General features: G+C 44.3%; 1 protein-coding gene across 1 annotated transcript in view; it reads right to left on the bottom strand.

The window, feature by feature from the left end:
- Positions 1–10,181: 10,181 nt before the first annotated feature.
- The window catches only part of slc41a2a (solute carrier family 41 member 2a), a 34,647-nt gene continuing 23,270 nt past the window's right edge, over positions 10,182–21,558 (bottom strand). The window contains exons 8-11 of the mRNA XM_079502119.1: positions 20,017–20,096; positions 12,043–12,174; positions 10,937–11,085; positions 10,182–10,832 (exon numbers count right to left, since the gene is read on the bottom strand). Of these exons, the coding sequence (XP_079358245.1) occupies positions 10,656–10,832; positions 10,937–11,085; positions 12,043–12,174; positions 20,017–20,096 (538 nt within the window). The 3' untranslated portion in view covers positions 10,182–10,655. The remainder of the gene's footprint in view (positions 10,833–10,936; positions 11,086–12,042; positions 12,175–20,016; positions 20,097–21,558) is intronic.

Genomic DNA, 21,558 nt, shown 5'->3' with positions numbered 1-21,558 from the left:
CCTAGCCTTGACAGGCGTATGCATAGGCTCAATTTATGTAACTTAGATAGCATTTTATGTAGACATAGCACTCTATAGTGTATACTTATAGTCTCATTATATAGATATTCCACTGTTAGGTCCTTAGCTTACGTATGATTCATGATGACTATTTTTATGTATTTGAAGTTAAGTTAGTGTACTATTGTAAATCGCTCTGGATTAAGAGCGTCTGCTAAATGCCGAAATTGTAAGTTGTAAGATACCCATGTACCTGTCAAAATACTTCCTTAATGTCAACGAAGTCCACGATCACAACACCAGAGGGAGTTCAACAAACCACGTTCAACCCAGATTTGGCTCAAACAAGGGGTTATTAATTTTGCTCCTATTATATGCCACTAAAATGTGGAACGTCCTACCAACAGTCGGTAAGAAATGTGAATCCCTTGCCTCCTTCAAAGCCACTCTCAAAGACCACTTAAGGGCGGCTGCAATTCTAAACTGGCCCTTGTAAAAGAGTAAAAGTCCCCCCCTCTACAGCTCATGTTTTCCCTTTTTTCTAAAAGTGTATTTGATGTTATTATTTGTATATATTTTTGTTTTTCCTTTTTTTGCATAGATATATATTTGTATGTCTTTAAATGTTTTTTTTTAAATGGAGGACCCTGATGTAAACAAGTCTTAGTGCTTTTTCTGGTTTTACCCTCATAGCAGTTTGTGTAGGCCTACCCATTCTGCAATCTGTTAATAAAATGTTCAATCAATCAATCAATCATTGTGTGCAAATAATCTTGCAAACCGCATCAAACTTTACATGCACACTCCCTGTAGGCCAAAGGAGACAGGGAGACTTTAGACCCAAATCTTTCAAATCAACCTCATGGTGACGCTATAACAGGTCGCTTTACATTTAGGCCTATAACTCTTGACCCAAGCAAAAATATTGTCCTTGTACGAGATTGGATCAAGAAGCAACGAACTCCCCATACAGACCAGACCGATTTTGGCTATATTTTCCGCCATTTTCTTTGTCGTCACTCATTCATGTTGAACACATTAACAAGCTGACAGACAGGTGTGCAGGTTAGTAGAGTACCGTATGTTTATTCCCGAGTGTACAGAAGTCCATGGACAAGCGTTAGCTAAACTAAAGCCTTGTATCTGCTTAAAGGTCTTTTATATGCTCAGGATCCCTCCTCTTGTTACTTCCTTTCCCTAACAAGGCAGTCAGATGTGCATGTCTATTCTTAACCTGCCTATCACAGTGTGTTTCACAACTTGTCCATGTCTTCACGTGTTTGACCTTTAACACACTTCTCCAGTATGGACAGTTACTGACATCAACACAATCTGTGTAATCAGGTTTCATTATCTTTATATAGCCTAGCAGTTCAATCAGTCAGTCATGAGTATAGGTGGACAAAGTACTCAACCCCAATTCAAAGTAAAGTATGAGAGAGAGAGAGAGAGAGAGAGAGAGAGAGAGAGAGAGAGGTGAGCAACATATTCAGCAGCCCTATAGGACTTTTTGTGGCACTTGCAATAAATAGTAGGGCTTTTTTTGGCCACATCTTTGGTGCCCCACAGAGCTTAGTGCCCAGGTCTGCAGCCCTAAAGCCTGTGCAATAAAGGTATAGTGAAATGAAAAATAAGTTTTTCACACTTTTAGACCATATCCGTGGTCATCATATGTTTGGGTGCCGTGCGTGTGCGTGCATATGACCCTATGGGTCTGTGTGTATGTGCTGTACTGGCGTGCGTGCGTGCGTGCGTGCGTGCGTGCGTGCGCGCGCGTGTGTGTGTCTGTGGGATTTAAGTTGGGAGTGCTGTTGATTGATTGTACCCCTCCACGATATGCATGTGAGTTGATCTTATCCAGCTGTGGGGACTGCCCAGCCACTCTACCCCTGAGCCACCGCCGCTGCAGTTCTGATTGTAATGGGACGTTTTGGAGGCAGAAGGGAGAAGAGTTTGGGACGTGTGTATCTGCGTTGGCTGATCTGAGTGCGTGGGAGGGTTTGTAGGGTTCGATCATACTTGCAAGATATGGAGGAGCCATACCTTTGGTTCAGCATCAGAGTTTTGTATTCTGTGCGGGCAGCGACCGTGAGCCAATGGAGGGAGTGTAGAAGGGGGGAGACATGTGAGAATTCTGGCTGGTTGAAGACCACGCGAGCGGCATTTTGGATCAGTTGGAGAGGCAGTTGGCAGTTGGAAGTGCACATGCCGGTAGGCCAGTAAGGAGGAAGTTACACTAGTTAAGTTTTGACAAGACTGCTGTCTGGATTAGGAGCTGGGTTGACTCCTGGGTGAGGAACGGTCCAATTCGTCATATGTTATAGAGTGTAAACCTACAGGATCGAGTGACAGCTGTGATGTGTGTTTTGAACGAGAGCTGACTGTCCAGACGATTAGCGTGCAGTTGCTAATGCTAGCGGTAAACAGGTCCTATTGCCCTGGCCAAGATAGCCGCTACATAGACTCCTGTAAGAACCGCGATTGTCCGCGTTTTTCTCTGAATCCTTTCTCAGATTGAGGTGTTTGATAAAAAACAGGATGTTAGCGTCTCACATTGCTAACTCTCACATGACACATGATTGTGAAGTAGCAGTAATAACACTGTAAAATTATGTGTGAGAAACCTGTGTGTGTGCATGCGTGCGTGCGTGCATGTGTGTGTGTGTGTGTGTGTGCGTGCGGGGGTCTCAGCTTTTGTCAGATATAATGTGCTCTAAAGATTAACATTTGTTAAAACCATTGATTTAAAGGACATGGTGTAGCTCATTATAAAGTGAAAAAGACAATCAAGTTTTCATTTAAAAAAAAAAAATCTTATATGGAGAAAGACACTTGTACGTTTTTTTCTTAGAGGAGAAACAGGTGTTCTGTCTCTTGTTTAACACAAGTGACAGTTGTTTTCTATAAAAAGAAACACCTGTCGCACTACAGGGTGCCGAAAATAGCATACTAGGGGGTGCTCACACATGGGCAATAAAAGGATGCAGAGAAGAACCAGCAAGATATATTTAGCCAGGGAGCAGGGACGGCTCCAGGGGGGGGGCAAGGAGGGGCTCCAGCCCCCCCCCCCCCCCCCCCCCCCCCTCAAAACAAGCCCAATTGACTGACTTCTATGTAAACCAAGATTAATTAGCCCCCCCCTCTAAATAGCCAGCCCCCCCATAGTCACAATTATCTGGAGCTTATTATCTGGAATTATAGGGAGATCATGAGACACACAGGATGGAAGACAGGAAACTGGCCAATATGTCGGCCTGACTCTTCTGGCTAAAGAGCTGTGTACGTGAGAGAGCAATAGCAGGGGAAAAGAACATTCCTTGGCAACTATAGAGGGTATGCGCATGCATAAAGTGAATGGCAGATCGAGTGGCAAATCGAGTGGCAAAGTGAGTGACAAAGTGAAATAATTGTTGTTTAAAGTCATTTAATGCAATCTAATAGGACTTTTCTGTTTGGATGTATGGGCTGCCAAGGCTAGAAAATAGTTTTTTGCCACTCAGTAGGCATTCCCGCATAACTTCCGGGTATGATGATGATGTCACGCGCATACCCTCTATTGTGTGATATGCGGTAACGATGATGTATTTCTAAGAATAGGTTCATCTGGATTGGTCAACCAAATATGGTCAAGTTGAAGTGACTTTGAGAGACTTGGAGAAGTAAAGCTCAGCTGATACTGCATAGATAGACCATAGACTATCAATGGTTGGCTTCTGCATGGCTCAACAATATAATAAGGACCACTAACTGAACACTTCTCGTCTGTCATCTTTGAGTAATCCTCAATAATATCACGTAACTCCCATACGAAAAAGAATGGCAGCGACATGGCGCTCACATTGTGGCTTTCACACCGCCGAGCCAACCGATATGCCCATATATGGAGATCTCTGAATGTATCATGCCCATATATTGTCATGTCATCATGCCTACATTATATGGGCATGCCCCCTTTTGTACCCATATATGGAGCTGACTGATTTGTTTGGGCCTGATGCCATGACGACAAATTGAGATTAGACAACACACTCCATATTTGGGAGTAGCTCTAACATATAATAAAAATCACACCCGTGTGAAGTGAGGGGCGCTTTTATCATCATACATCACATTCCGTGCTCAGCCAATCATCAAATCATCACAAATGTCATTCCGGGCATCATTTTTGGTGTCTTCACTTTTCTGCCCTCACTCTTATCCTCAATATGTACTTTTCTCAGTCAATCAAATCATCACTATGGGGTGATCAGCCAATCATCAGCCAATGTCTATGTTCACACAAACTCTCAAAGCTGGGCATATCTCAAAAATCTAATTAAATTCTTTAAAACCTCTGAGGTGAATTCACAGTGATCAAGTTGATCATTCATCCACAATTTACTATTGGCAAAACGGGGACTCTCAATAAATCTGACTATAGGACGTTTGGCAAATTTAAACTCAACATACACTATAGGCCTATAGGATAATGTGGTAGAATATCAAGATGACAGCACCAGTTGTTGAATTAGAAGTTGTTTATTAGCTATGCATTAGCGAACACTCCGGAGGGCAAAGCACATTAGCGGCCACCCTTAAAGGAGCATTCAGTGATTTGGGTGATTTGGAAAACCCCCCGGTCCGCCCCGATAACAAGATGTGCACATGCACGCACTACAGCGGGGGGACATGGGACAGCACATACACCAAGGCCCGCCCCCGCTCAATCATGATTGGCCGGAAGGCCCCTCTCTATCGTGATTGGATGAAGGCTGGGCCACCTAGCCAAAAAACAAAACCTACGTTTTCTTTTACCCCCAGGGGTTAACTGGGGACAGGGAGGAACTCCTTATATGGTCAGCACACTCTATAGTAGGGAAGATTATCACAACAAAACAACAAAATAAGTGATATTTGGATTAAAGGACCACTTCACCACTTTTCAACATCTCTTCATATAATTGGTCCTCACTAATGTTCATGATAAAACACCACCATTTTTTCTTACTCAGTCTGTGTCTCATAGGAGGGCTTTGGGCAGTTCGGACACCCGTCCACCAGTGACATCATCATTAGGCATAGTTTTTTTAAAACAAGATTTGTTTTAAAATATATTTAGATTTTTATTATCGTGAGAACGATGGCTTCAACTTTTGCATTGCAACTTTTCAGGAAAAGAAAGCCTGCCGTTTCTATTAGCTTGGATTCACCATCGATGATGTCACTGGTGGACGGGTTTCTGAACTGCCCACAGCCCTCCTATGAGACACAGACTGAGTAGGAAAAAATGGTGGTATTTTATCATGAACATTAGTTAGGACCAATTATATGAAGAGAAGTTGAAAAGTGGTGAAGTGGTCCTTTAAGTGAAATCACTGAATATACCTTTTAAGTGGGCATCCATTATTAATAGGAGACTTTCACAAGAAGATGCGTGGCCCGCCACAAAGGAATGAGGGATATAATATAGGATCAACGAAGGTGTATGATCACACAGCCTATCCTTATAATGCATAAAACCATAACAATAACTGCTAGGTGGTTGAGTGCAATAAAAACAACTCTGCTGTCCCACGTACAGCTAACTCCAGTTTAGCTTGTTGATCGTAGAATCCTCTGAGCCTATGTGAGAGTCTGATTTAAAGTGAGTTTAGGATTAGGGATATGATTAGTTATAATGGGACCAGTCAAACCAGTCAGAATAATGGGATGTCGGACTAACCACATGGCACCTGAAATCCTTCCACACGCTATGTCCGGCTGGGGAAACTCTCCCCTGTCAAGTGAAAAGAAGCAGCTTGGACTCCTCATGCATAGAAGGAAGCATGAGGTCAGTCCGCTGCCCCCCCAGGTTGGCAGAGGAAGTGTAGCACCCAGGATTACATTAGATAATTGACACTGGGTGTGGAGTTTGCATGTTCTCCCAGTGCCCTAGGGTAGGTACCCTCACAAAAAACATGCAGGTCTCTAAACTGCCTCCCCCTGGCCAGCCGGGGCGCCTGATGGAGGGGAAAGGAACTGGTTGGAATAACGTGTTCCTTCCACGCGCTACGTCCAACCAGGGAAACTCCCCCCTCGCCCCCTGTCAGGTGTAAAGGAGCGAATTGGACACTCATGCACGAAGGAAGCATCGTTGCTCTCCCCAGGTTGGCGGAGGGTGTGTAGAGCTCAGGATCACATTAGATAATTGACACAGGGGTGAAAAATGGGTTACAAAATCGTGGGATAAAAATTATATAAGATAATTGACAGTGGGTGAAAAAAATGGGTTGCAAAATCGTGGAATAAAAAATAAAACAACATGGCACCTGAAATGATAACGTTGAGTTCTGTGACTATCTGGCAGTCTGTGTCAACTACATCTAATGTCATCCTCACGGCCATCCATGAGATGGTTATCTTACATCACAGCTGTAGTTATTGTCCGGACGGTGTGTACTACAGAACACTGGCTTCATCGATATGGGCGCAATATAACTGCGCTGATGTTTAATGACGTTTAAAAAAAGTCTAGACCCCAAATATAATATGACCATTTTAGGACATTTTTTACTGAGATAAAATGTCGTCTTATATTCGGCACAATATGGTAGTTTCTTTGGATGCAGAGAAGGCGTTTGACGGGATAGAGTGGGACTACTTGCATGCTCACAGCATGTCACAATGTGACATGCTGTGAGCTTGTAGGTCGGCTATTTTCGGTGAAGAGATTTCGTCCGGAAGTGTCCAAGTAGTCCGGTAATAATGTAATTTGACCTCAAAGTAATTGCAAAAAAACCAAACTCAGTTGATTTTGTATCTTCAATATATCCTGAACACTTAGGGCCCTATTATGCATGTCTTAAGTACCAGGTCTTATTACTTAACTTAAGACCTGGAGGCGTGATCAATGCCATTTGGCTATTCTGAGTGGCCAAACAGCATTGACCACGCCTCCAGGTCTTAAGTTAAGTCATAAGACCTGGTACTTAAGACACGCATAATAGGGCCCTTATTGGGCTAAATTTGGCCATAGCCACTTTGGCCCAAGGAGTTCTTTTTATGCAAAACTAATGCTTGGAATGGATTCAGCATCATGAAAAACCCCTAGTTTGACATGACTAAACTTTCCCCTGAGACAATTCCAGGCAACGTTTTTTCTGTTATTCAGGATATATTGAAGATACAAAATCTGCTCCGTTTGTTTTTTTTGCAATTACTTTGAGGTTGATCCTGTATTTTCCATAGATTTCCTGTACTAAAGGCTAGGAGAGGAAGTGTCGCCTGCTTGTTATGTTATTGTAGTGAGATGCCAGTTTGATAACCCCCCTTCTCTTCTATCATACATCAAAGACATCAAAGACAATGCTAAAACATTTTTACACCTTCACAGGCAGAAGGCTAGAACCAGGAACAATGCCCTCCCCCCACCCGAGAGACAGAAAGAGAGAAAGAGACACTCGTCACACACACACGCACGCACAATGCGGAAACTGTCAACTGAATTTAATGGTAATTTATGGTAACCTGAAGAAACACTAACCGCCTCCTCCTCCCCTCACCAAGGGGAAACCAGAATAGGAAACCAGAAGTAACGAAAATGCCAACGTTGCATATCCTGTTTGGACTGCACCAATCCTGCATCCTGGAATTCTCTGGGAGAAGATTTTAGTCAGCCACGCGCGCGCGCACGCACGCACGCACGCACGCACGCACGCACGCACGCACGCACGCACGCACGCACGCACGCACGCACGCACGCACGCACGCACGCACACACACACACACACACACACACACACACACACACACACACACACACACACACACACACACAAATTTGTAACATCACAAGTAGTCAGGTGATAGGGGTGTAACAGAGCTAGCCTTTGATGTATGCCAGAAGAGAAGGGGGTTTGATAACCCCCCTTCTCTTCTATCATACATCAAAGACAATGCTAAAACATTTTTACACCTTCACAGGCAGAAGGTTAGAACCAGGAACAATGCCCTCCCCCCACCCGAGAGACAGAAAGAGAGAAAGAGACACTCGTCACACGCACGCGCACACACGCACGCACGCACGCATGCACACACAATGCGGAAACTGTCAACTGAATTTAATGGTAATTTATGGTAACCTCAAGAAACCTCAAGAAACACTAACCGCCTCCTCCTCACCTCACCAAGCTCCACACACCATGGGCGCCCATGCTCCCCCCCCCCCCCCCCCCTAGTATCCTAATAGGAAACCAGAAGTAACGCACGCACGCACGCACACACACACACACACACACACACACACACACACACACACACACACACACACACACACACACACACACACACACACACACACACACACACACACACACACACACACACACACACACACATTTGTAACGTCACAAGTAGTCAGGTGATAGGGGTGTAACAGAGCAGCATTGTCTTTGATGTATGCCAGAAGAGAAGGGGGTTTGATAACCCCCCTTCTCTTCTATCATACATCAAAGACATCAAAGACAATGCTAAAACCTTTTTACACCTTCACAGGCAGGAGGTTAGAACCAGGAACAATGCCCTCCCCCCACCCGAGAGACAGAAAGAGAGAAAGAGACACTCGTCACACGCACGCGCACACACACACACACACACTGCGGAAACTGTCAACTCAATTTAATGGTAATTTATGGTAACCTCAAGAAACCTCAAGAAACACTAACCGCCTCCTCCTCCCCTCACCAAGCTCCACACCATGGGCGACCATTTGATCACAATGTTGGGTGTTCTAATAAATAGGCTACAGTGTTTGTGTTGATTAGCGTGTGTCCGTATTCGGTCTATGCCATAATGTGAATACGGTGAATACTACAAAGGATAAAGCTGAAGGGAATAGTATAAAAAAAGTCCCTTTTTACAGTACAATAATGTTTATGTTCTATCTCTAGCGTGCTTTCCTATGGATACTGTTGACTTTGTCATAAAGACTCATAACACATTACATCAATCAGTGCTGAAGATCAACAATAGTGACAAATTAATTCTTACTGTACTGCAGTGCATCATATTTTTTTCATGTGAATACAAAAAGGTGAATAAGCCAGCAGCTCCACAGGGAGTTGAACCCCATGGGCGTTTTAATATTATTATCGCTAAATCGCTAACGTTTTAATATTATTATCGCTAAGCTTCTCCCTACTTCCTCTACTCTACTTCTGACAGCAGCAGCATAGCTAGCCAATAAGAGGGTTCGCGGCCAATCAGAGGCAGGCGGGCCGCGCGGGGCGTCACCAAGGGAAAGAAAGAAATCACGCATGATTTCTTTCTACGTCCGAGGCTAGACAGAGACCCATGGGCCTCCCCCCCACCATGCCCCACAGTCCACACCATGGGCAGCCAGCAATGAGTAAAACGCTCCCAAATAAATGTAGTCTCTGTGACACATCTAGGGGCCGCAATCTGCATTCAAAGATGTTCCTGCATTCAAAGATGTTCCTCCGCAGTCTGAAAACGCACCTCTTCAGACTCCGTCTTAGCCCACAGTACTTGCCGTAGTACTTGCCCTGGCCTCGACCTCCTACAGGCGTGTGCACAGGCTCTTATGTAACTTAAATACCACTTCATGTAGACATAGTACTCAATAGTGTATACACATAGTTTCCTTAGATAGATATTCCATTGTTTCCAAGCTTACGTAGGATTCATGATGACTTTTTTATGTTTTGATGTATTATGTATTATGTTTAGTATGTTTTTTGTTCTTGCTTATTGTAAATCGCTCTGGATTAAGAGCGTCTGCTAAATGCCTAAATTGTAAATTCCTAGAAGCTTTGTCATTGGTTGAAAAAAACCCGGTCGAAATGACTAACCAATCAGAAAGTAGACAGGCAAGTCGACCAATGACAAAGCTTCTAGGAAAATCTTTGAATGCAGATTGCGGCCCCTAGATGTGTCACAAAGACTAAATTATTTTGGGAGCGTTTTACCCATTGCTGGCTGTCTGAATACAAAAAAAGAAAAGAAAAGAAAAGGGGCATTAACATTTTGACATAGGTATTATTGCTTATAGCAGCTTTTACTCTGAAAGTGTAAGAATGTTAAAGACGGGGGGAAATGGTTAATTTGGGCATTTTATTTTGAAGTTTCAGCCTCAAACGCCAGTCACTGACTTCAGAGCGTCGCATCCTTTCAGGCTATGGGACATCGCTCCGTCTCATGCACGGACTCATGCACACACATGCAGAGTGTTGTTTACAAAGTGGCTTATTCATGGCTTATTCATAACATAATGTTTACAGATACATTTTAGTGTGATAATTAAGTTTAAAACCAGTAACTGTCTGGATGTCACCTTGAATGAGATTCTGTAATCAAAACCACCTATGTTTGGAGGACGACGCAGCAATATCAAACAGGTGAATTGAATCAAGATTCATTAATATGCATGTGAGCCTCTACACATCATCACGGAGCACGTTTTCCGTCAAGGGAAGTAATTAAAATTAGATTTTTATGGACTTTTGATATAAAAATAACCAAAAATGAAAAATGTCCAATTGTTTTGGCATCCATTGTTAGGTATGGCCATATGATGCCCACAGATATGGTCTAAAAGTGTGAAAAACGTATTTTTCATTTCACTAGGTCTTTAAAAGTACACCGATTTTACTGTGCACAGTACTGTTCAAGCATTCCTGCTAAGTGCTGCCTGGGTCCCCAACGGTCCAGAGTAGGAGAAAGGCAAGCGAGAGGAGAGCAGTTCCCAGTAGGTCCCCCATGGCTGTGAGGTATGGGATAGAGTAGCTATCGGGGTCCTTGCCCCTTCGCCATAGGCAGTGGACCATCCAGTCGGCCATACAGAGCAACACAAAGACCTGTGAAAGGGGCAAGGCGATTAGACGAGACAGAATGCAATGGAGCAGGAAAGCAGTGATCTAATGGCGAATGAATGGTGCAGAGAGAAACAAGCCTGGCTTACTTGAATCAGGGCGGCACACAAGAAGAAGATAATGAAGACAGGGGTGGGCAAGGTTAGACCTCCTTGCATCAGGTGAATCATGTATATGAAGATCAGCTGACCAGGGATGACCAAAAGCAACAGCACTTGGGCAGATCGATGGTTTGGCCCTAGTTAGATTAGATTAAATTAGATTGGATTTGATTCGAACAGAACAGAGTAGTAGAGTAGATTTGATTAGAGTAGACTAGTATAGAGTGGAGCACTGGAGCCTGCCTGGACAATGACACGGGGGTCCTTCATGTGGGCGTGACCACAAGGTGGGCATGGTCAGGCCATAGGGGTCAGGCAGTGAAGTCAGGATTCACAGGATGTGAGACAGCTCAAAATAATATAACCAAATGCACCCATGTGTTTAATTACGGTAAATTACAGCTCCAGCTCCTTCTGCTGCTTCAGCTCCCCTATATCTTTATTTTTTTTTATTATATATTTGTTTGGTCAATATACATAATTATCAACTTACTTTTGTAAAAAAAGGTTTAGGGAGAAATTCCCCTTTAACACAGGACGACGACACTGTAGCATTAAAATAAACAGGCGGAGGCGCCCCTGGAGTAGTAGAGTGGATTAAATGGCTTGGGCCTAGGGACCGTAAGGGACGTGAGGTCAATTAGAGTGGATTAAATGGCTTGGGCCTAGGGACGTGAGTTCAATTAGAGTGGATTAAATGGTTTGGGCCTAGGGACGTGAGGTCAATTAGAGTGGATTAAATGGCTTGGGCCTAGGGACGTGAGTTCAATTAGAGTGGATTAAATGGTTTGGGCCTAGGGACGTGAGGTCAATTAGAGTGGATTAAATGGCTTGGGCCTAGGGACGTGAGGTCAATTAGAGTGGATTAAATGGTTTGGGCCTAGGGACGTGAGGTCAATTAGAGTGGATTAAATGGCTTGGGCCTAGTATAGGGACGTGAGGTACATTTGTTTTGTTTGTTCAGCATTTACTTATTCTTATGTATTCAATTATATTTAAATGGCAGCTTGGCAAAAAGGCAAGCCTCTTGAGTGAAAGAAGACAGTTAAAAGAAGACAACATTTTCTTTATATGTTTAATCAACAGCCATTTACCTGAGCCACAGAAAGTGCAGCAGGGGTTGTAGCAGCCTCTACGATCCTCAGGCACCTCTCCTGGTATGCAAGTCATATGCAAATGAGTTGCAATCCGACTAGACTGGATGGAGACTAGGTTTCCCCCAATACCTGTGGCAGTGAGAGACAGTTGGGACATGAAACAAAAGTGGTTCAATACACATTTGGTTCAAGGGCACATTTGGGCAAGTGTCAATGGCCGTTTTTAGCCCAAGGAATGTTTTTCGTGCAAAACTAATGCTTGGAATGGATTCAGAATGATGAAAACCCCCTAGTTTGACACTTCACATGCTATTTAAAGCATAATGAAATTTAGAACATTTTGCCATATATTTGCTGTTGATGGTACCCCAACTTTCAGCAGCTGTCAAAAGTTCCCCTAGGGTGGTTGAATATAAACCAATGTGGGATATGTTAGTAGACACCCTTACAAACACATTGGAGAAGAAAATTCTTGGTAAGAAATGTATTCCCAGATTTGACATTAATACTGATAATATTCCCTGACTAATTGCAGAGGCTCCAGTTTGGTGATAAGCTAGCTTGCCAGATTCTGTGAGTGAAACAAGCGACCAGGTCTATGAAAACAAGCCCAAAAGAAGATTGATTGATTGATTGAAATATTTATTAACAGTTTGCAGAATTACAGTACATTTCAAGCACAAACTCAATACAAAGACTGTTAACTGTGAGTGGACGACCCAATTAAGCATTACACTTGTTTACAAGAGGGTCCACCATGTTCAATTCATCAAAACATTTAGAGACTTACAAATAGACACTTCTATATATTCAGATTTTTACGGGGGCCAGTTTCGAATTGCAGCCGTCCGTAGGTGCCCTTTGAGAGCGGTTTTGAAGGAGTCAAGGGATTCGCATGTCTTAATGACTGTTGGTAGGGCGTTCCACATTTTGGTGACATAGGAGCGAAAATAATTTAGTCCCTTGTTTGTGCCGAATCTGGGTTGTACATTCGTTGCACTCCCTCTGGTGTTGTGGGTGTGGACTTCGTTAACATTAAGGAAGTATCTAGACAGGTACATGGGTATCTTGGTGGTGTATCAAATCTTGTGGACCAGACCCATTGCAAGATGCTGTACTCTGTCGTCGACCCTAAGCCATTCCAGCCTGTCAAAGTGGGCAGAGGTGAGGTGGGTTCGGGGGGTTCGGGCCAAGTAGGAGCCTGACCAGTTTGTTTTGGGAAGTCTGGAGCCTAGTTTTAAGGGCCTTTGAGGTGCTGTGGTACGAGGGCTCCTGTTAAGGTCTTCAAGGTGTTTTTGTTGACCAGTGAGGAGATCCTGTAAAGGAATCTTGTTCTTTGGTTGACTTTTTTGATTACGTTGGTGGCCATTTTATTACCGGAAAGATTAGCGTCCAGGATGGAACCTAGGTAGGTAATTTCATCTTTACGTGTGATAACATTGTCACCCACTCTAACCAAGAAGCCATTTGCCTTGCTGAGATTACCATTAGATCCAAAGAGAATGGATTCAGTTTTTCCCAGGTGTAAAGATAGTTTGTTATCAGCGAGCCAGGTGCAGATTCTACCGAGTTCAGAGCTGAGGGCCTTTTCAACCTGCAGTTTGTACTTGTCCGAGACTAGCAGTGCCGAGTCATCTGCGAACAGGAACAAGTTGCAGTCACAAGCTGAAGTCATGTCGTTTACATTACGTTTATATTAGGAACAAGAAGCAACCAGTTTCACCACTGGAGCTGCGTGAATTCCGTTTGTGTCCGAGCATAGGCATGGTAACACCCCGCCTGCCTGTGATTGGCCTACCGACACTGTCCTCCGAGGTGGATATGCTGGATCATGATGCCTGGATAGTCTGATGCGAGGAGTAGAAGTAGTATGGTATGATACAAGAGAACGCTAACTTGTAAGTTTTATTTTTGTAGAAGAGGCAAACTACTATTGTTTATTCCGTTTGCTTTGATGGAATAATTGATTGAACACATGCACGCCATAATATGATTTGATTTGGGTGTGTTCTAAAATAAAGTGTTTGTGTTGTGTAATTTGTTTGTATGTGTAAACTTGAAACATTATTGTAGGCCTACTATAAAAAGGACTATTTTCCCTTCATCTTTATCCTTTTTAGTGTAATAGTATTAGTTTACTATAATTAGATTAATACACGATAATCAACACTATCAAAGCAAACGGCATAAACAATAAGTTTGCCTCTTCTACAAAAATAAAGTTTAGTGACAAGGCTGCATTCTGTCGCGCGTGTCAAACTGTCATTCTCTTGTAGCCTATTATTTATTTCTCAATCTCACCATGGAGTAACCTGCGTCTCGGAGGACAGTCAAGACGGGCAGTGTCAGTAGACCAATCACAGGCAGGCGGGGCGTTACCATGCCTCAGCCATGCCTATGCTCGGACACAAACAGAATTCACGCACTTGAGCTGTATTACATCCGCTATTTTCAAAAAGAATCATGAAAGCAAGCCAAATCACCTTTAGGCCAGGTGCTGGATGTCAGGCATGCGGATGTTCTTTCTCTTCCTACGCAGATTGAGGCTCAGATAGCATTCTAGTTTACTCTGCTTTTGGGATGCTTCTCACGCATGCACGCACGCACGCACGTACGCACGCACACACGCACGCACGCACACACACGCACGCACGCACGCACGCACCCACCCACCCACACACGCGCACACACCCACACACAGATTCCTTGCCTAAAACTCCATTCTTCCTGCCTCTACAGTATATTTCTTACGAGTGAATGGGCCTTCAGAATGATGACGGAGCTACCAGACCATGTCACCAGATACCAGGGACCCGGCCTCCCTTTGTGTTTAAATAACTCAGTAAATATCTCTGTAGTCACCTTAGGATGCCCCAGTGACTCATCAAGTAAGCATGCATACCATCTAAATAACGCTTCAGTTGCTTGACGACTTCTTTCTCCCTGGAAATAAAAACGTCGGAGTTTCCGAGGCTACTTGACGACTAGCCATCAATCAATTAGGTACAGAGGTATCTGTAATTAACCCCTCAAAGGACCATACCTTATGCTCACACGAGCTGTGAGGTTAATGAGGTTTTGTCTTTTACTTTTGTAGTGGATGTCTGTGGCTGGGTCTTCACTTCCAGAGAAATGATCAAAGATGTGAGACAATAGATATTGCTCAAGCGTGATTATATTGATGCTATGCAGAGAAAACTAGAAAAAGTGCCCTTCTGGATGGAAGATGGGAAATGGTGCAGATCCGTGTTGATCACATCACTATGGAGATAGTGTATACCGAATTGTGTGAGTAATCTACAGAAATGTGTTTTGCCTAAATCGGCCTCATGGTGGCGCTATAACAGGTCGTTGAGCTATATTTGGGGCAGAGGTTCGTCGTTGGCATCCAGGGAGTGTGTGTGCAACGTTTGGCATGGATCGGGCCAACGGTGCCATTCATGCGAGCCCCGGAAGTTGACAGTAACATAGCTCCAAATGCAACGCATCAGAGCTATGGACCAGAGCTAGCCCCTGGACAGACCAAGGACCAGATGGTGGGATTATATCTCCAAACTGGCCTTGGAGCGCCTCGGGATCCCCCCAAGTTACTAATGTTGCTCTGGAGATCTGGTCTGGAGCTCTCTGCTGGAACTGTTGCCCCCGCCCCGCTAAGGGGGTATGGATTAGATAGCCAGTTCCTCCAGATGTAACTGCTTCCCGCACCCACTCCAGGGGTTATCTCCTCCATCCCTCCCACACCTCAGCATAAGGACCTCATGCTGCCAATCTCCTCAGCTGAGCGGCATCTGCAATCAGCTCCAGAGACTACAAAAGCCTGGCACGTCTATGGTTATTACTACGCACAGGTGGGCTTTAACACTTCATCTGCCTCCTCCTTGCTGCGCATTTGGGTCTCACCAAACCCGAGTCATAACACTTTTTCTGGTTTTATCATTTTAGCAGATTTTGTATTGACCTGTACTTTCCTTGTACCATTCTGCAAACTGTTAATAACATTTTAGTAGGTTATTTAGTAGGTTTTTTAGTCAGATCCTAGGTTCATTGTTTACCTGGTATCCTATAGTACAGTTTCTATGTACAGATTATTTTGATAGAAGTTGTTTAGACTGATCATAGTGTAGTGATTCGCGCCGAGCTGAGATCAAATCCCAGTCTCCCACTCGACAAACCAACGCACGTGCCAATAGAGCTGAGCCCGATTGGCAGAATTGTTGTGGGCGGGTCTTGTCTGGGGCACTAGATCTATCCTTCACACTTCACAACATAGATATATATATATAAGAAAGGCTAGATGGCTCACCCGCGCTGCTGGCCATTGGAGAGCAACATCGATATGTGGCGGCCATCTTACTTCGAGGCAGCATAACATTGTGTCTATGGGGCATGTACTTTTAAATAACCATAACTTGCTCAATTTTCAACCGATTCTCAAACGGTTTGGTTTGTTATAAACGTCAGAGACGTCCGCATACTTATATGCTTTTATATGACGTTTATATAAAAAATAACATTAAGTAGATAAGCATCCTGAATCATAGCCACATTGATAACGTTTGTAATAAACCAACCCGTTTGTAAATCCGTCAAGATTTAAGCAAGTTATGACTATTTTTGTTTGAGCTGCCATAGAACATATACTGTACTGTTGCACCGAGATGGCCGCCAGGTGAAATACATCGGAGACTCCGCCTTGAGCCATCTAGCCTTTATATATGTCTATGCTTTACATTTTACAACGTCCCTCATGTCCCTCACGCTAGGATCTCACAATCCATGTCCTGCCGACTATGTCAGATATAGGAATTCTTGCCGAGCTGGGATCAAACCCCAGTCTCCCACTTGTCAAAGTGGTGCATAACCTACCGTGTCAATAGAGCTGAGCCTGATTGGCAGAGTTGTTGTGGCCAGGTTTTGTCTGGGGCACTACACTATGTTATTGGTTTACTCGGGATCCTAGTTTATTGAAGCACTACACTGTTTCTCTGAATTTGATGTATAGGCCTACAGTGTCAGTGCTTACCTTGCCTATTGTAAGTCGCTCTGGGTTAAGTGTCTGCTAAATCCTGTAAAAAGTTTAAAGGAGGCAATTTCCTCTTGAGAAAGGATGAAGACCTCATTTGAGAGTTCCTGTTTCCTGCAGTAGATTATGGCCCAATATTAAGGGACTTCATTTTGACAAAGCATGTGCTTGGTGTGACATTAAAAATAAACATTTACTTTTATTGATTTAACAGTTTGCAGAATTACAGTACATTTCAAGTACAACTCAATACAAAAACTATTAACTGTGAGTGGACGACACCATAAAGCATTACACTTGTTTACAATAGGGCCCACCATTTTCAATTCATCAAAACATTTAGAGACGTACGAATATACACAACTATATAGTCAAAACAGGAAATCATCATAGAGGAGGTAAAAAGGGAAAAGAAACATATACAGTGAGGGAAAGGAAAGGGGGTGGGTGGGGGACTGGAGTTTGACAAATTGTCAGTATGTTGAGAATGTATCTGTTGGTGTCAAATGGAAGTGTGGAATGGAAGTGTCACTTTGCCACTCACTTTATGCATGCGCATAGTCGCATACCCTCTATAGCAAGCTCACAATAGCAAGCTCACAATAGCAAGCTCACAATAGCAAGCTCACAATGCGTCACGGTGCTACACGCTATGAGCTTGCAATTGTTTTTTGAATAATCAAAATATAAAATAGGCCGTTTGAACAACACATTTTGCTGTGGACCCCGTGGAACCCCCTGAAGGACTCTCAGGACCCCACTTTAAGAACCACTGCATTAGGGCAAGGACATCTGGACTGTTATAATTTAACAGTCCATTATATCATATGGACTGTTAATAACCAGTCATTAATAACCACATGACTACATGACAAGCCAGAGCCTGAATTATAACCTAAACTTGTTTTACAGGCTCACGGGTATCAGGGATATTATAGTTAAAGGGATATTTCACTTTATGTTTTGGGTAATTTTACCGTATACTCTGGCTTTTGTGAACAGAACACCCCTGACAGTTGCTGTCAGGGGTGTCATGCTTGAAAAATGTAAAATGTAAAAAAAAGAATGTGTTTTTAGATATTTTAGTATTTCAACGTGTCTGTGATGTCACGGACACTGGTCTCACTGCTGGATTACTACAAGGACCATGATGTTTTGCTACACTCGACCCCACTTGTGGAGAGGGAGAGGGCTGTTTTACTGAGACAACATGTAGTCCAGGAAGGAAGTGAGACCAATGAGTGTCCATGACATCACTGACACTTTCCATCCATCCATCTTCAACCGCTTATCCGTAGTCGGGTCGCGGGGGCAACAGCTCCACCAGAGAGCTCCAGACTTCCCTCTCCAGAGCAACATTAGTGACTTCCTCCTGGGGGATCCCGAGATGTTCCAAGGCCAGTGAGTCAATGTGTTTCCTCCAACTGCACCCTGGTCTGCCCCGGGGTCTCCTCCCAGTGGGACGTGTCTCCCACCTGGAGGTGGAGACATCCCTGAGACGCGCAGAGAAGTGCAGGCAAGTGCAAGGACTATCCAACCAGGTTCAACACATCTGCCCCACGTGTGACAACATGTGGGATCAAGAATTGGTCTAAACAGCCACATGAGGGCGCATGAGCGCACCAAGCGCTAAACCCCACTACCCCCCATGAAGTATGAGGTATGAAAGTGTGAGTGTGTGTGTGTGTGTGTGTGTGTGTGTGTGTGTGTGTGTGTCTGTGTGTGTGTGTGCGTGTGCGTGTGTGTGTGCGTGTGCGTCATCGAACTGCAATACGCAGATGACTGTGCAGTTGTGGGCCACACTGAAATGAAATGAAATGATTACTATATTTACCCAGGGTATCTGGGCTAAGCTCAAGAACTTTTTTCCAGCCAGGCCCTGCTCATAGAACACATTTCATCGTAGTGGTTCAATGACACCGGAGGTGTGGTTCAATGACACCGGAGGTACTGCAAGCTACCCTTGCTTATGGCAGGCTGGGCCTCTCTGTTAACGTGGCAAAGACTGAGGTAATATGCCAGTTCGCATCCACTCCTCCATCTCATCCCCCAACCTTCACCATCTCCAATATGCCACTTGCAACAGTGGACTCCTTCAAATACTTGGGCAGCTTTCTCTCTGACGACTGCAGCATCGACAGAGAGATTCAAATCCGGATCAAACAGGCATCATTCTCCTTTGGCAGACTCAGGAGAAGGGTGTTCCAGAACAAGGACCTTAAACTCCATACTAAGGTAGCAGTTTACCTGGCTGTTGTTATGACAACCCTGCTCTACACCTGTGAAGCGTGGACCCTGTACAGCCGTCACCTCAGGATGCTGGAGGCCTTCAACATCAGGTGCCTACAATGCATCCTGGGTATATCCTGGAAGGACCAAGTCTCCCACACTGAAATAATCTGCAAGACCAACTGCAGCAGTGTGGAGGCTACAGTCACCCAGCACCAACTTTGCTGCCTAGGCCACGTCATAAGAATGCCAGAAGAACGCCTATACCGCGTGCCCAGCTCCATCTTGGTCTTCCCTTGGCAGGAGGCCCGAAAAAGCACTACAAAGACCAACTAAAGACTGCCATGAGGAAATGCGGCCTGAACCCGACTCAGCTGGAGATCACTGCACCATTTGGTGGCAGCTCGCCACAAAGAAACGTCAAAGGAGACATGAAGCCAGAACCACACCCACACCCCCAGCCAGTGCTCTTCCCTGCCCTGTTTGTGGCAGATCGTGTGGATCACGGATTGGACTACATAGACACATGAGCACTCACAAGACATAGAGATGGATTGTCATCATCGGATACGATGGACAACCTTAAGCAAGTAAGTAAGTAAGTGTGTGTGCATGCGTGCGTGCGTGCGTGCGTGCGTGTGTGCATGCGTTCGTCTTCATATTCCATCAAAATGTACATAATAAGTTAATTTAGATTAGAAAAAAAAAACTCAGCTCACCATTTATGACTGGAGCATAAACTATGATTCCTGCCAAGTTCGGATCTGAGACGGTTTTGTCTAGGATGAGTCCTCCGATACTAAAGAGAAAAAAGAGAGAAGGGGGCGGGAAATAATGTTTTAAGTTACTGGGAAAAGCATATGTGACAGATGTCACCAAGCGCCGGCGAGCCATGTACATACTGTTCTGTTGTTCTGCAGTCCTATTGGGTGGCAATATTTGAATCACTGTCTAAAGTGGCTGGAAAACTAATTGCGCCTAATGCGATCACCAGTGGTGTCATGCTCGTTGCACAGGGTACCACGGCGTGGTACCAAAAGAAAAATGCTGTGCATGCGCAGGTACTGCACGATATGCTAGAACGCGTCCCCTTAGATTGAAGAGAAGACGCAGCTGACGCACCAAGTAGCCTACCCAAATCCAGTGGGTACTTATTATTATAATAGGTTTACTCGCTGTGAGCGTGCCCCACTAGATCCCGACGTGTCAAGTACCCAAATCAAATGACTTTTTGCATAAGAACAGGTTTAACCGGTTACCTGAACGTTCTCATTTACACCTGCTGTGTTGCTTTTGTGGCTCTTATGGCTCCAGTACGTACTACTTATGTGGTGTTGTTTGAACACAACAAGAATGCCTCCTCCTCTATCAAAGAAGAATACATTTGTCCAAAGCTAACGTTTAATTTAGTTTCGCTATTGCAGCAGAAAATAATTTGTCTGATTATTTGAAGTCTACTTTGTGTATTTGTGTGTCTAAAACTACAGACAGTAGCGTTGACACCCATTGTAACAATGGAATGCGGAAGTGCTCATTCTATCTCAATGGGATAGTTCCAATGTTTGGAACAATAGCTCATAGGCACCCGCTTTGCGGTGAGTTCAAAGCGTGTCACCACTCTCTTACTAGATTACTCTGGCGCACACGTACCTGTAGGTGCACACAGGGGCGGGCGGGCGGCCTTAGGGATCTGGAGGCTCGTTGCAAAACCAATTATGAGTCCCCCATATACGCAACCAATGGCATATTTTAACTCGTATTGATATTTGATACAAATAGTTTTTACCGTTCAATATCGTGTGCAGCCATCACTCTCGACAATTACGTAGCATGTAGCAACAACACCTCTCCTCATCCTGATGTCCCTTCACAATAAAGTGTCTCCCTTTTACATCCCAATGCCGCAAAATTTACCCAGGTTATTATTAACAGAAAATAGGTGTAACTTAACAGCGTGGGAGAGAGCAAGGCAGCGAGTGAGTGAAAGAGAGAGGGCCTCGGTACAAGGGTGGTGGGGGGTTGACTGCCTGCCGTGCCTGGAGGTAGCCTTTATAGCGTTCGTTACCCTACCCTAGACCAGGGGTTCTCAACGTTTTGATCCAGGGACCCCCAGAAATGCTTTGACCGTGTCTCGTGACCCCCGCCCCCCCTCCCCACCCCCAATACAAATTGCCCGCTACAATAACCATAATAATAGTGAAAATACATCATGAATAAATACTGAAACCAGATATAATCATTAAGGAAAGGTTATGCATGTA

This window comes from Electrona antarctica (assembly GCF_951216825.1).
Source record: "Electrona antarctica genome assembly, chromosome: 5".
Classification (NCBI taxonomy): Eukaryota; Metazoa; Chordata; class Actinopteri; order Myctophiformes; family Myctophidae; genus Electrona; species Electrona antarctica.
The sequence above is the reverse complement of the archived record's forward strand: the minus strand, read 5'-3'. Positions and strand labels throughout refer to the sequence as shown.